At 49.1% G+C, this 14,871-nt stretch overlaps 1 protein-coding gene across 2 annotated transcripts; it reads right to left on the bottom strand.

The window, feature by feature from the left end:
- Nucleotides 1-882: 882 nt before the first annotated feature.
- SF3B2 (splicing factor 3b subunit 2) lies at nt 883-14,632 on the bottom strand. Of its 2 annotated transcripts, none has more exons than XM_082659979.1 (22): nt 14,462-14,632; nt 14,253-14,302; nt 13,900-13,977; nt 12,865-13,113; nt 12,602-12,652; nt 11,355-11,472; nt 10,548-10,648; nt 10,092-10,188; nt 9,835-9,926; nt 9,232-9,447; nt 8,942-9,079; nt 8,542-8,622; nt 8,100-8,327; nt 7,128-7,277; nt 6,409-6,498; nt 6,189-6,296; nt 5,112-5,219; nt 4,682-4,824; nt 4,489-4,590; nt 1,762-1,861; nt 1,471-1,656; nt 883-1,132 (listed from the first exon to the last, which is right to left on the bottom strand). In XM_082659979.1, exons 1-22 carry the CDS (start codon nt 14,595-14,597, stop codon nt 1,061-1,063), a joined length of 2,694 nt encoding a protein of 897 aa, XP_082516105.1. In that variant the 5' UTR covers nt 14,598-14,632; the 3' UTR covers nt 883-1,060. The 2 variants fall into 2 exon arrangements, with proteins under 2 accessions (XP_082516105.1, XP_082516106.1); XM_082659980.1 differs by having other exon boundaries at nt 14,253-14,299.
- Nucleotides 14,633-14,871: the final 239 nt, after the last annotated feature.

Raw genomic sequence — 14,871 nt, 5'->3', positions numbered from 1 at the left:
AATCTGAAGTTAAGCCCTGACCCATCTGGAGCCAACCACCTATTTTCTGCCCCTAATGTCCCCCTCCCACAAAGAACCATCACAGTCCCAAGCCATCTCTACCCTCAATTTCTTCTACTTGGGATGTTTTTCTGCTTCGTCACTTAACTAAATTTCTAAAATCCTATTCTTCCCGAGGCCTTACTCAACTGCCTCATCCTCCCTGGAGTCACCCACACTCCCGGCTCCAGAAACCACCTCGAAGCCTCCTGCGTGCCGGCACCCCAGATGGTGGACTTGGACCAGCATCAGTGGTACAGCGGCAGTATGCGACTTCCCTCCCCAGTGCTTGGCAAATGCCTGTTGGAACCATTGGTCCAACGTAGTCTAGCCTGTCAGAAAGACCTCCCAGGACAGGGGAACTAGAACCTGGGAAGGCAGCCCCCGCCCACCAAAACCTGGAGACTTGTTGATGAAACCACCCAGGGGCTCACATGGACTCAGGACAACCTATACAGACTTTGAGCTGTGCTCTCTCCCACGTAAGGACTTGGACACTTGGCCACAAGGTCTATTAGGAAGGCCTGACCTGGCCTACTTCCCAAGCCCACTGTACTTCCTCAGCCCAGCCAGGGCGCTAAGCTGGCTATTTTTAGTCCCCAAGGACACACCAGTAAGGTCAAACCAGACCTGGAGGTCCCTACCCAAGAGCCTTCCTACAAAAGCAGGCAGTGGTAAAACACACAATCTCAGTGTGGCTTTAGCTTCATCACCAGTCTCAACTGCAACATCTGATCCAAGTGCCTGCCCCCAGCCACTGGAGCAACTTCAGGTTGTAGAAAATGGCTGTTTCCGTTCTTTTGCAGGAGGGGACTAAAACAAGATGAACGAGGATGAGCAGGGTTACATATTCATCTCTTTCCTTGGGAAACAGCTTTATTTACAAAACAGGTCTAAAATAAGAACATGAAATAACAAGCCCCTGGGAAGAGCAGGAGAGCTGGCTTTTGGGGACCCACATGTGAAGAAGCCCAGGTGTCCAGGCAAAGGGCCGAAAGGAGGGCCAGGTGTGTGAGGGGACCTAAAATTTGAACTCCTTGTATTTCTTGCTGCCCCCACGGCTGTCCTGGGGCTGAGCTTTCCGTTTCTTTTGCTGTAGGAGAGAACGAAACAGGTTACAACAGGTTAAACAACCGGCTGATCCCCAAAACAAAGAGTGGGCAGCCTGACAGAGCCACACACGTCTGTGGAAAAAGTACTGAAACTGGAATTCTCAGAGTTGGATGAGTTCCCTCCCCTCCCTGTGCCTGTTTCATCATCCTTAAAGAGGGCAGCCCACTGGAGGATTCCTAGGTTCCCAACCCCAAGGAAGCTCAGGGCAGCAGGCACTGCGTCCTCCCTCCCTCTCACCACTAGAGGACACCAGCCCACTGAGAAAGGCGGCCCTGGTCCCTGGCGCTCACGAAGCCAGGCTCCTGTGTGCGCGCCCACCTTCTGCTTGGCCGCGTGCTCAGCCACCATGTCACTGAAGTCTTCTTTCTCCACTTGTGCCTGCTGCTCCCGCACGTGCTCCTCATACTTCTGGGTCATGGCCATGGGATCCAGCTCCAGCTCTTCGGGTGCCAGGGCCACTTCCACACCTTGTAGCTCGGGGGCCGGGCCCTTCCGGCTCATAACCTGGAAGAGGAATCAGAGCCTTGTCATCTCCAAAGGGGAAGCTCAGAAGCCCTAGCTCCTGACCCACTTCCCAGCCCCCAAAAGCGGTATCCTCCAAGTGCTCACCGTGGACATGTCATAGATGTGGGTTGATCCCATCATGGCGCCCCCAACAGTGGCCGTTCTCTTCTCTGGCAACACAGTGAACAGCTGAGGCGTCTCACTTCTGCAAAGGACGAGGGGGTCAAGCCCAAAAAGGAAAGGATAAAAGGGTCTCCAGGAGGGACAGCAAAAGGAGTAAGGGCAGCATCCCCACAGAGCTCCCCAGCGAGGTTCCAAGATACCCAGGGGAAAAATTCTGCCCAAGCTGCCTCTGCAAGTCATGGAGACCCATGGGAGGAAGAAGGGCCACCTGTTTCAAGAATGCTACTCGAAATACAACAGCAAATCTACCAATACCAACCCAGACCATGACTTCATCCCCACCCCTCCCCCTGGAAGAGGTGAAAATCTATTCTCACAAAGCAGCCAGAAGGAAAAACGGAATTCACATCCTGTCACTCCTTTGCTCAAAACCCTTTGAGGCTTCTGATCATTGTTTGAATAAACCCAAACTCTTTATCATGACCTATAGGGTTCATCATCTGGTCCCGTACTTAATCCCTGCTCACTACAGTCTAGCCCCAATACCCTTCTTTCTTTTTCTTCCTCAAAACTTGAGACTTCTGCTTCTGGATAAGGAGTAACAGGGACCAGATTTACCCTCCCACCTGAAACTATCAAAAAAGGGGCAAAATATATGGAACAGTGGTTTTCAAGTCACTGGACACGAAGCAACGAAGGACAGTGACTCCTGAGAGACAGGAAACAAATGAGGTGATTCCTTCAATTGTCCATCCTACTGCACTGAGAGTTTCCAGGCTACAGAATAAAGAGGGGAACTCCTGTAGAGCCCAGAGGACTCTAGGAGTTGAAAGGATGAAGCTGAAAGTGCAGAGAGACTACGGTGACTAGAGATCACAGGACAGAGAACTGGAGAAAAGAAAGCAGCACAGAGACTCGAGAACTCAAGAGACCTACAGAGAATCCCCTCAAGTTCTCAGGTGAGTACTGTGTGGATGGAGACTACCAAGGCCAGGGAAAGAACCACCCGTTAGCATTAGTGGTATCATACATGCCTGCTCTTCACACGGGACTGGGAATAGTGCCTAGTCCCACTAGCCAGACTGAAAAACCTCCTGATTAACAGGATATTGGATAGAGTATAGGGTCTTGTGCCTCAATAGTGAAGAGGACTGAGCACTGCTTCAGTCCTGCCTAATGAACCTGAAAAGCAAGACCTGAAAGAATCGAACTGTTTCCAAGTACCTTAACTGTAACCTTGAACAAAACTAAAGAAGATTTATAGGACTATGAAAGTATTCTGGACCTGACAAGCTACATTTCACAAAGTCTGGCATCCAATCAAAAATTACCAGATATGCAAAGAAGCATGAAAATACAATCTTCAATGAGGAAAACAATCAATCCACTTAAATCAACCCAGAACTGGCACAGATGTTAGCATTAGCAGGCAAGTACATTAAAATGTTATTATAATTGGATTCCGTATGTTCAAAAGTCAAATAAGAGACACAGTAGATATAAAAAGACCCAAATCGCACTTCTAGAGATGAAAACTACACTGGATGGGATTAATGTCAGATTAGAAATAGTGGAAAAACATATTAGCAAACTTGAAGACATAGGAATAGAAAACTTCTAAAATGAAATAAAAAGAGAAATGAGAAATTTTTTAAATGAACAGAGCATCGGTGAGCTGTAGGTCAACTTCAAGAAATCTAATAGATGTATAATTGGAGTTCCCAAAGGAGAGGAGAAAGAGAAGGGAACAGGAAAAAATATTTGGAGAAATAATGGCCAGAATTTTTCCAAAATTAATAAAAACTATAAAGGCACGGATTCCAGATGCTTAACAAACCCCAAGTAAAGAAACAAAAGATGGGACTTCCCTGGCAGTCCAGTGGTTAGGACTCGCCACTTTCACTGCTTTCACTCCTGGCTTTCACCAGGTTGGGGAACTAAGATCCTGCAAGCCATGCAGCATGGCCAGAAAAAGAAGGGAAAAAACACCCCACCAAACCATTTTAACAAAAGAAAGAAATACGAAGAAAACTACACTACTATGCTGCACTACACTGCATGTCATAATCTGTTCAAAACAGGGATAAAAGGAAAATCTTAAAAGCAGCCAGAGAAAAATGGCACAAATGCACAGAGGAACAAAGGAAGGATGATGACAGATTTCCTGTCAGAAATGATGCAAGAAAGAAGACACTGAATCAACATCTTTAAAGTAATGAAAGAAAAAAAATCACTGTTAACCTAGAATCCTGTATCTTTCAAAAAGGAAGGCTACTACATGGTTATTATTTTTGTTTAAATGGTCAATTATCTTTTAGAGAGATTTAAATAATAAGAATTGTCTATTATCATTTCCAGTGTTCTTTTACTTGCTCTTACAATTCTTTCTGCCCCAGCTCTCAGCCCAAATACCTCTTCCTCCATAAGCCTTCCCAAAGGCCTCCCCACCACCCAAATCCCTCTACATCCTATTACTCAGTTTCCTTTGCTACACGTCTTATCCACATCTGAAATTATCTTGTTCTCTGATCACTTGTTTACCTCGCCTGACTTTTTCACTGCAGATGTCCCAGTGCCTAGAGCAGTGCCTGGCACAGAGCTAGTGTTCAATAATTGTTTAAAAAGAAAAAGGGGGGGCCAGAGAAAAAGTCAGCCAGTCCACCTAGAGGCTGAAAATCCTCCCCTCTCAGCCCTCCCTGGTTCCCTCACCCATCCATCGCCTCCTCAATCTTCTTCTTCCTCAGTTCAATGAGTTCAGGGGTCTCCATTCCAGCTGGCACTGATGAGAACCCTCCAGGAGTGATGAGGCCACTGTGAAGAGAGGAACAAGCTCTGGAGTAAAGACAAGGCCCCCAAAGACAGACATACCACTTCAGAGAGGCAGACTCTCTGCTTCCCCCACCTGTCTGCAGGGGTAATGAAGCCCGTCTCATCTGGCTTATCTTCATCACTTTCTTCCTCTTCCTCTTCTTCTGAAGACTCTTCATCAGATGGCTCCAGCTCCCCCCAAGGGGTCCGATCAATCTCTTCTTCCTCAGTCTTGGTCTGAAAGACATCACTCATTCATTCAACAAATGTTTACTATATACCTATTATGTGTCAAGCGGTTGTAAACAGAGGAATATGAGAGTAAACAAATAGACAATAATCACCACCGATAAAGAGCTCATATGCTAGTGGGGAGCTTGCATTACATCTCAGGAAAACATATGTCCCTTTTTCAGACTTTGAAACTTCAGAACACACAGCTCTCTGCTAATGAAGCTATAAACCAACTATCTCTGAACTTCATAACCTTAACTAAGACCAAGCTTGCCAGCCGTGGCCCATACCTGAAATTCAGCAGCATTGGTTCCAAACACATCCCCATAGAGGGGTTTCCCGGTCTCATCTACTGGGGGTTTGCCCCAGCCACCAGCATGGTACCCAAAGGAACAGCTCTGCAAGACAGGAAAAGCAAGTCAGTTCCACTCCTATGCTCCAAAAGAAACACTGAAGCCCTAAAGAAAAGTCATGCTCCAAAGTACAGAACTAACACCTGGGAACTCTGGAGATTATGATTTCAGAGAAGAATTAAATCTTATAAAGCATTACAAAGCGAAAGTAGTAAACAATAAAAATCTGGAGGTAATAGGATGGGGAGATGGGAGCAGAAAGCATGCTAATAATTTCAGCCTTTGTGGCAGAGTCCATGCTATCTGAAACTGAAACATACACTTTAAAAAACATTACTCCAACTTCTTACTGATTTTTCCTAACTTTGGTAAGCTTTTAGAATCTATTACTCTTAAGGGACAGAAATTTTTATCTGAAGTTTAACAATTACTTCTTTTTCACTTTAATAAATCTTTCCTTAAAAAAATTTTAAAAATAAAAATAAGTTCAATGCCATTCCTGAGATAAAATTATATCTGTCTATCTCTCTGATAACATCAGAGAGATTATCTGGAAACACATTCACCAGATATTAAATTTGGTTATTTCTGAGTGGTGAAATGTGGGTGATGTGTTTTCATCTTTGTACTTGTCAATTCTGATTGACCACTTTATGACAAGCACCTCAGATTCTTTTTTAAAACAAAAACCATTACTCCTTTAAAAAAAAGAAAAAAAAGGACACATGGTAGAATGAGAAAAGGGAAAAGAAAATCATCCTCTAGTTAAAAAGTAGAGCCAGGGCTTCCCTGGTGGCGCAGTGGTTGAGAGTCCGCCTGCCGATGCAGGGGACACGGGTTCGTGCCCCAGTCCGGGAAGATCCCACATGCCGCGGAGTGGCTGGGCCCGTGAGCCATGGCCACTGAGCCTGCGCGTCCGGAGCCTGTGCTCCGCAACGGGAGAGGCCTGCATACCGCAAAAAAAAAAAAAAAAATGTAGAGCCAGCTAAGAATGAAAGAAAGGACAGTACTCACCTCGGGGATAGGCGAGTTCAGCCCAGGGATTTTCAGGTTGGGGTACGACGGGGGTGGTCCATATCGCTGCATGGCAATCAGCCACGGGGGAGGGACCTTGTGGGCATTCTGCAGGAAAAAGAGGACAGGATACCATCTGCCCAACCCTATCCCCTTGTCTCTCTCCTGCCCCAATTCCCAACCCCTTCTCTACTTTCCCAGTCAGATAACTGGCACTCACTGGTCCTACTGGCATCCCCAAGGAAATCCTCAGCTCATCAGACAGATCTCCTGGCTTCTTCTCCTTCAGTCGTGTCTCAAACTCCTTCCCCTGAGGAAAAAGCCAAGCATGCTGTATTGTGGACACCAGACACACACTGGGAGGTCAATTGCAAGAGGACGTGAGAACAAAGACGAGATGTCCCAATCCACATCAGACACAAAGTCCCACTGAGGGCTACCCAGTTCCCACTCTGATTCTCATCACTTCTTTCCCTGGCTAGAGCAGGGAAAGGAATAAAGGCCAGGAAGTAGGAAGAAAGGCAAGACTCCCAGTGCAGTCACTAACCCACTATGAGAACGTGGCCAAATCTAAGGACAGGCTTTCTCATCTGCTAAATGAGGACGTTCGAGAAGATGATCTCCAAGGTCCTTCCACTTCAAAAACTGCACGGTGATTATTTCAAGCATCAGAAAAAAAATACTTTTCTCCTACCCTCAATACTAAACGTTTCCTAAAAGCATCTGCCCTTGGCCCCTCTGTTCCTGAACCACCCACAATAAACAATGATCACCTCAAAGACATAGTCTGCATTTCTCTTTCAGAAAACTACCTCATTCCAAACTCTAAGGCTGAGGGGAGGGGCCCCATACCCGCTTCCAGCTTCCAAACCCCTTTTGACCAAGAGTTACACAGCCATGCCCAAAGGCCCAGCCTTGCCTCCCCGCCCCCTCCCGGACCTCGTAGTACAGGTCCCCGTGGATGGTCAGCTTTGGCTTGGTCTGCCACTTGAAGAAGGCGTCATGCAGTTTCTGGTAGTCAATGTCGATCTTCCCCATCTTGGGCCGAACCTTCTCGCGCATCTTTGACTTCATGGTTTTCTGTTCTTCCTGTGGGGCATGGCAGAAGACACACCATAAAAGGTATTCACCAAGTTCAACTCTTGGTAGGTCTAAATTCCCACTCCCAAAAGAGACAGAGGGAAACCTCATTTGGCTCATTCCAAAAGTCACCAAAATCCTTCCTGCTCAAGCCCCTCAAAATTACATGATCCACGCTGAACAAAATAGATGTAACATATGCAATCAGCCTCAGCTATCTAGGTCAAATATTTTTTAAGCCATCTGATCAAGAGACTGAGCTCATCAGTTGCCTCTGCAGAGAGCTAGGTGACTAGAATCTAACTGGGAGGCAGTTTTCACCATGTGCTTTGGTACCTCCTTAATTTCTGCACTACACGCAACTATTACCTAATGAGAGTATTTAATTAAAAATTTTAAATTCAAGAAGTTACACAACCACCATACATTTCTAGCCACAAGTGCATCAGGTTCACACAGGGGGCAGAGAACTACAGACACAGCAACCTGCAGAGGGAGGAGTCACCGTGTGCAAATGAGAGAGTTGGCAAAGTGCAGGCAGGGGGACAAGGAGACAAAGGGGCAAACCGAACCGCACAGAACCGGAAGTCTCAGCGGGGGCAAGAGAGCGAGCTCTGAGCATACAGGTGAGGTCTGCCTTTTGTGAGATGTCCTTCCCCTCCTGCCCTCCCTGCCATGTGTGACATGCAGTGCTGACTTCTAAACTGAAGAATAAATAATCAGACAATTAATGTGTAGGTGGGTTTTCGGAGCCAGCTGCAATTTTGAAGCCGGTTGCTGCTAAGGACGTGGATCCCCCAGGGCAGATCTGAACCCCAGCCAGGCCCTCACCTTCTCCTGCAGGGCCTCCCGCATCTCCTGGATGCCTGTGCGTTTGATGAAGTCGGGTAGCTCGAAGGGGGGCTTCTCAATGCCTCGTTTGCCCTGCAGGTACTTGCGCTTAAAACACCAGTGGCGAGGCACGGGCACAGAATTCCGAGTGGCCTTGAGGTGAACCAAGAGCTTGGGGTCCTGCGCAGTCACGTCATGCATCTCCACAACGTCGGGCCGAGCCACAAGCTGGAAAACACAGCAGCATCCCTCTGGAAAGCCTGAACTTCTCAGATCTAAAGCTTGCTTGCTTGCTCTTCCTCAAAGGAGATTCTCTTTCAGAAAGCCCTCCTTCAAAGCCCTCCTCCCCACCCCGAGAGCAAACCCCCTGAGAGGTTCCGGGAGCTCCTCGTGTGCTCTCCCAGCTGGGCTCCAGGCCCTGATGGAGCGTCTCAGCTCTCACCTGCTTGAGTTCAGCCACAGTGAAGCGATTCATTCGGCGCAGCTTCTTCTTGGACAGCTTGGGGGCTTCTGGCTTCTTTTCCTAGAACAGGACATTTTTTCTTTTTCTTGGCCTCACTGCACGGCTTGCGGGATCTTACTTCCCCAACCTGGGATTGAACCCGTGCCCCCTGCAGTGGAAGTGTGGAGTCCTAACCACTGGACCACCAGGGAAGTCCCAGAACAATCATCTCTTGTGAGCAGGATTCTTAGGTGTGAATCAGACCGCCCAGCTTACCCTGAAACTAAAGCCACCAAAGGACTTCTCCCCTGCAAGAGTTCCCCATGGCCCCTCGCTGGATGCACCTCAGCTACTCGTCCCCAGAGTCCTTGTTTCCCCAACAGGAGAGCGTGGGCCTCACCTGCTCGTCATCACTGCTATCATCATCGCTGTCCTTGTGCTCCTCCTCAAAGCCCTTCTTCTTGGGGGCCGCAGAGTTCTCCAGTTTGTCAAGTTTCTCTGGCTCCTTCTCCTTCTCCTTCTTCACGTCATCAGTGAGCTGAGGAGGCAGACAGCATGGAAACCCCAGCCCTGGGCCCCTCCCCGGTTCCTGAACCTGGCACTGAAGAGGTGCCCTCCTCCCCTCGTCCTGCCCCATCCCTGCCCCTACTCTGCTAGCTCCGCCCCTTCCGAGGGCGCTCCTCCTTGTACCTTGAAAGCCTCAAAAATCCTCTTGAAGAAGATGAAGTTGGGCTCATAAATTTCAGGCTCTTCAGTCACGTACTCAATTTCCACATCAGCCGCTGGGGAGTCAGAGCCACGGGAGCGGCTTGACTCTTTGTCTCGGTCCCCAGAGCTCTCAGATGATGCCCCCCGCACCCGCTGGGGCTTTTTCTTCTTCTTTCGGTTCCGACGCTTCCGGTTTTTCTGCCAAAACATGGAAAACCAACTGGGTCAGGGAATCCAAGCACCATGCTTGCCTCCCAACCGCCAATCTCACCCAATTTCCCCAAGTGACTGAGAAAAGAGGCCTTGAAGTCAGACCACAAAGTTCTACCCCTCCCAAGCTGTGTGCCTCTGAGTACATTACTGCATCTCTCAGAACCTCAGTTATTTCAGCTCTAAAATGGAGGCAGGCATCACACTCAGAACTCAAAGGATTTAGCCAATTGAATAAAAAATACCTGTAAGACGCTCTGGACAAAGAACTGGCAAGAGACAGCAGCTACTGCTTATTGGACACTTAGAATAGGGGTTATTTTAGGGCCCAAACCCTCTCTCTGACATCCCTTCCAGATCCAGCTCCATCCATACCTCTTTTTTAGATATGGACACTGTGTCCTCCTCAGTCTCTGACGCCGAGTGGCCCAGGGACGAGCGAGTATCTGTCTCCATTTCCTCTTCGTCTGTAAGGGAGGAAGGAGGCCATCAGTCTCTTCACGGTAACCCCTCTTTACCAAGAGCCAGTTTCTCTCTCAAATCCTCCTCGGGGGAGGGAGGAGGGAAGCAAACTTGGCTTCAGCTCTGCAGGCTCTGTCCCTGCAGCCCTTGGGACACGGTGACACACTCACCCTGCTGAGAGTTCATCTCTTCCTGGCGGCTCTCCTTTAGCTGCAGGATCTTTTCCAAAGCCTGGGGGATCTTGGGGCCCACAGAGGGGTCATCCATCTGCCAGAGACAACCCAGGCAGAGGGGGTGATCACAGTGCCCTTTTTCCTCCGACTCCTACCTCTTGTACTCGAAAGCCTGCTGGCCAGGTGTTGGGAACAGCAGATAGGGGACAACACCAACTGAATTCAACCATCCCTCAGCATCCCTCAAAGTGAAGCCCAGAACCCTACCCCAGAAACGTCTCCCAGACCCTACTTCCTGCCCTACCTAAGTATGTTTTAAGTAAATATGGCTCTCCGCACCCAACCCCACGCCCAGAAGTTCTCCCATCTTCTCTGGAATCCTTCTCAAAAAATCTAGAAACAGTCCCTTTCTAAAACACTCTCCTGTCCCTAGGAGGAAATCAGCAATCTCACCTCTCTGTTCTCATCTCCAGGAGGTGGTGGGGGACCACGAGGCCGAGGAACAGGGGCCCCCATAGGCAGGACAGTGGGAGTGGGACCCACTGGAGCAGCCACTGAGAGGAGAAAAAACAAAATCTCAAGTAAGAAAAGACAAATCACACATTTTAAAAATTACCTTCCTTGGGGCTTCCCTGGCGGCTCAGTGGTTGGGAATCCGCCTGCCAATGCAGGGGACATGGGTTCGAGTCCTGGTCCGGGAAGATCCCACGTGCCACAGAGCAAGTAAGCCTGTGTGCCACAACTACTGAGCCTGTGCCCTAGAGCCCGCAAACTACAACTACTAAGCCCACATGCCACAACTACTGAAGCCCACATGCCTAGAGCCCATGCTCCACAACAAAGAGAAGCCAACGTAATGAGAAGCCTGCGCACCGCAAAGAAGAGTAGCCCCCGCTCGCCGCAACTAGAGAAAGCCCGTGCACAGCAATGAAGGCCCAATGCAGCCAAAAATAAAATAACTAAATTTTTTTAAAAAGAATGATTTGAAAAAAAAAATCAAAACATAAAAATTACCTTCCTTGCTTCAAAGTCAGGGTAATGGTTACCCTTGGGAGAGGGGGTGGCTAGAAGGGTGCAGGGCTTCTAGGGTGCTGGTAGTTTTGGTTCTTGGTCCAAGTGCTAGTTGTATGGATGTATTCAGTTTGTGAAAATTCACTGAACTGTACGCTTACAATATGTGCACCTTTTTATGTGATATATACTTAAGTTAAAAATTGTCATCATCTTCCTTGCCCTTCCCTTCCATTTCCACGGTCTTACCTCGAGGACCCAGAGGAGTGCGAACACCCATTTGGCCCATGTCTTGTGGGGGCCGAGGGACTGGCGTGCCCATCTTGGCAATCTCCTGCTGCCGTTCCTGCTCCAGTAACACAGCTGCCTATGAGAGGGAAGTAGGAGTTGGAGACACCGCTTTGGAAATCCATTGGGCAGGCAGCACCTGGCAAATGCAGCCTTTCAGCCAGGTAACTGGCCCAAGGAGAACTGATTAATCAGGTACCACCCGTGTTCTGACATCCTCGCCACACCCACACTTCCAGGCTATTGATCCAAGTGAAGGAGCCCTCTCACCACAAAAGAAAACCCCTGGAAATTACACCAGTAAAAACCCTGAGAAACTTCTGGTTCCTAACAGAGAATTTAATACTTAATAAACACTACCTTCTGTTTTTTAACAAGATTTTTCTTCCCCAAGAGATTAAGTTATTTCTAAGGAACATTGAATTCTTTTCTTGTACCTGCCCCTCAAGATCTAACACAATCTGGGCAAAGACAGTACTCTGTAAATGTTTCCGTATTTGTTGCTGTTAATGCTTATTTTCTAATACTCCTGAGTAACGTATGGGGTAACAACTGATATAATGCGTCTCTGTGGCTGAATGTCTTATGTATCATTTCCTAACTCAGAGCCATCACGTTTAAACTAAATCTGATACAAATAACTAAATTAGCCCAGAGTTCTCTCCAATGTACCTCAAATGATATCATGTAAGACTAGTAGGGGTCAGGAAACCTTTTCTGTAATAGGCCAGTCAGTAAATATTTTAGCCTTTTCAGACTGTCTGTACAGACTCTGTTGTGTATTCTCCGTTTGTTTTTTGTTGTGTTTTTTTAAACGATCCTTCAAAAATATAAAGACCATTCTTACATCACAGGCCATACAAAAACAGGCTGTACTCCACAGTTTACCAACCCTTGGGCTACATGAAAGAGAGAATTATTTAGGAGATACTGGAACTTAGATGAGGATGAGGTAACCTCCACGGAAAACTTTTTTTTTTTTTTTTTTTTGTGGCCATACCATGCGTCTTGCAGGATCTTAGTTCCCTCACCAGGGATCGAACCCAGGCTCCCAGCAGTGGAAGCGCAGAGTCCTAACCACTGGACCGCCAGGGAATTCCCTCCATGGAGAACTTGAATGGTACTTCTCGTTTTAGACACTAAGCACTAAAAGTGACAGACAACGAATTGGACCCTGAGGTCAAAGGTTAGAATGAGGGAGGCATTACCCGCTTCTGCTGCTCCAAAAGTTCATGTTCCTTCAGTGAATGATCTCCCTGCTTAAAAAAGAAAACAAGCTCATACCGGCACCAATACCCCACAGGCCAGTCTGCCACAACTCTGCTTCCTGGCGTCCTCTTCCAGCCTAGGGCCCAAGTCTTTGGTTCAGACCTTCCCAGAAGCCTTGGCCCCAGGATCCAGCTCTCTCTGAGGCTCCACTCCCCTTTCGGGACCCTGATGAGATCCAGGCTCAGGCCGCCACCTGCCCTACCTGCTTGGCACGCTCCTCCTGCTGCATCAGCAACGCCGCCTGCTGCTGCGCCAGCTTTAGCCGCTCTTCCTCTGACAGCGCCACGGGATCGCCCACCCGGAGAGGAGGAGGGGGCCCCAGGTTTGGTGGGCGGGGTCCAACTGCCATAGGAAAGCCAAGGCCAAGGCCGGGTGGGGGTGGTGGGGGTGGCGGAGGAGGTTGCAGAGGAGGGAGTCCCATTGGGGGGGGTGGCATGGGAATCCCAGAGAGCTGTGGGGAAAATAAGACCGTTAACTAGGCAGCATTTATCTAACTGCAGACATTTGCTGGGGAACTGCTATAAGCCAGGTGCTGGGATGTGAAGTCAAATGACGCATAATTCTTGCACTCAAGAAAAGAATACTCTACAGCAATATCAAGGATATCGAGAATACTCTATAGCAATGTTAACTCTGGGGCACCAACTAATGGAAGCTATCAACTCGCTCTCCAGAAAAATATCACGAACACAGACTTTGCATACAATTTCAGGAGATTCAGGGACACCTCAAAAGGCCATCTAAGAACTTCTCATCCCACACATAGAAGTCCCTGGACCCCAAGTCAGAGCCACTGCTCTAAAGAAAGAGAGTCAAATCCTGGATCAGAAAAGACATGGAAGTTGAGAGGAGCTGGAGCCACTGTGCCCCCAAGGACTCACTAAATATAGAGAATATGAAATCAAATCAGGGAGTAAGCCCTAGTTTCTCACTGAATAATATGGCAACTGTGTGCTGGGAGGGCAGAGAAGAGGGTGATTACGTTCCACTGGGGGAGGAGTAAATCAGGCTTCCGGATATTTAAGCTGAATCTTAAATGACATGTAATATTTGGAGGAGCTGACACCGAGGAAAGAGGCAAGGATCAGGACCAAGGGAGAATTGAAGAGTTCCCAATACTGTCATCACAGTACCTCCCTGCCCAATCGGCTAGTTGCATCCCTCCCGTACATTCCATGTGAGAGGATGGGCTACTGTGAGTAGAAACGGATCTTATCAAGCCGGACAATCTCCTTACCTGAGCTGACATAGGAGGGGGAGCAGCTTTGTCCCCATCTTCACCTCTCAGAACGGGCCGATTCAGAACGATGCCAGTCTGAGAAAGAGAAGGACTCTGAGTCAGCCCAAAAGGAGTTCTTCCACTGAACAACATTCGCTCTGTTCAACAAAATTTACCCAGAGCCTGTCTGCCAGAGCTCGGACTGGACTCTCAGGAAGACCGATATATCTGAGCAGGCAAGAAGAGGCAAAAAGAGCAAGACCCCACTTGCTGTACGGAGATACGTTAAGAACGAAGACCGAGTTGTGAGGGATCATTAATGCCTCCTCGAAAAGCTCGGCCTACCCTGATGTCCCGCCACCAACACTTACCTGGCGGGTGTAGGTCTGCAGCCGCTCCACCAGCTCCTCGCGAGTCCCTGCTGGGCAAAGCACAGGATCAATGGGGTAGGTCAGGCGGAGCAGGCCCAAGTCAGGCCCCCACGGCCAGCCTCCACCCCCGCCCCCGAGTCTCCGGGGTAACCAGCTCCGCTTCCCCGCAGGCCTGCACTTTCCCGCTCTTGACCTCCCGTGCTCCTCACCCTGGATCGGAGCTCCGATCTCTGCTAATTTGGCCTGAAGCTCCTGGGCAGCCCAGGCACCATAGTGCCCAGGGGGCGGCGGCGGCGGCGGCAGCTGCAACTCCCCCTTAGGGGGTTCGGGATGCTCGGCCGCCATCTTAGCCGCAGGAAGGCGCGCGACCACCCCGGAAGCTCGGGCCAGCCTCCCAGCCCACTTCCCGGAACTTCCGGCAGCGCTCAAGGGTTGTTAGGCCTTTCCGATTAGGGCCCACCCCCTGCCGTTCTCCAATGGTGCTAAGCGGCCTGGTCGCGAAGCCTTCTGGGAGTTGTAGTGCGCAGGTCACGGTCTTTGAGGGTCAAAAGCCGGGAGGGGAGAACAGTGGCCGGCCAGGGCACCGGGAACACTGGGGGCCGGAGCTGGGGCGGGGCTG

The sequence above is a fragment of the Grampus griseus genome (genome assembly GCF_964374135.1).
Source record: "Grampus griseus genome assembly, chromosome: 8".
Lineage (NCBI taxonomy): Eukaryota > Metazoa > Chordata > Mammalia > Artiodactyla > Delphinidae > Grampus > Grampus griseus.
The sequence above is the reverse complement of the archived record's forward strand: the minus strand, read 5'-3'. Positions and strand labels throughout refer to the sequence as shown.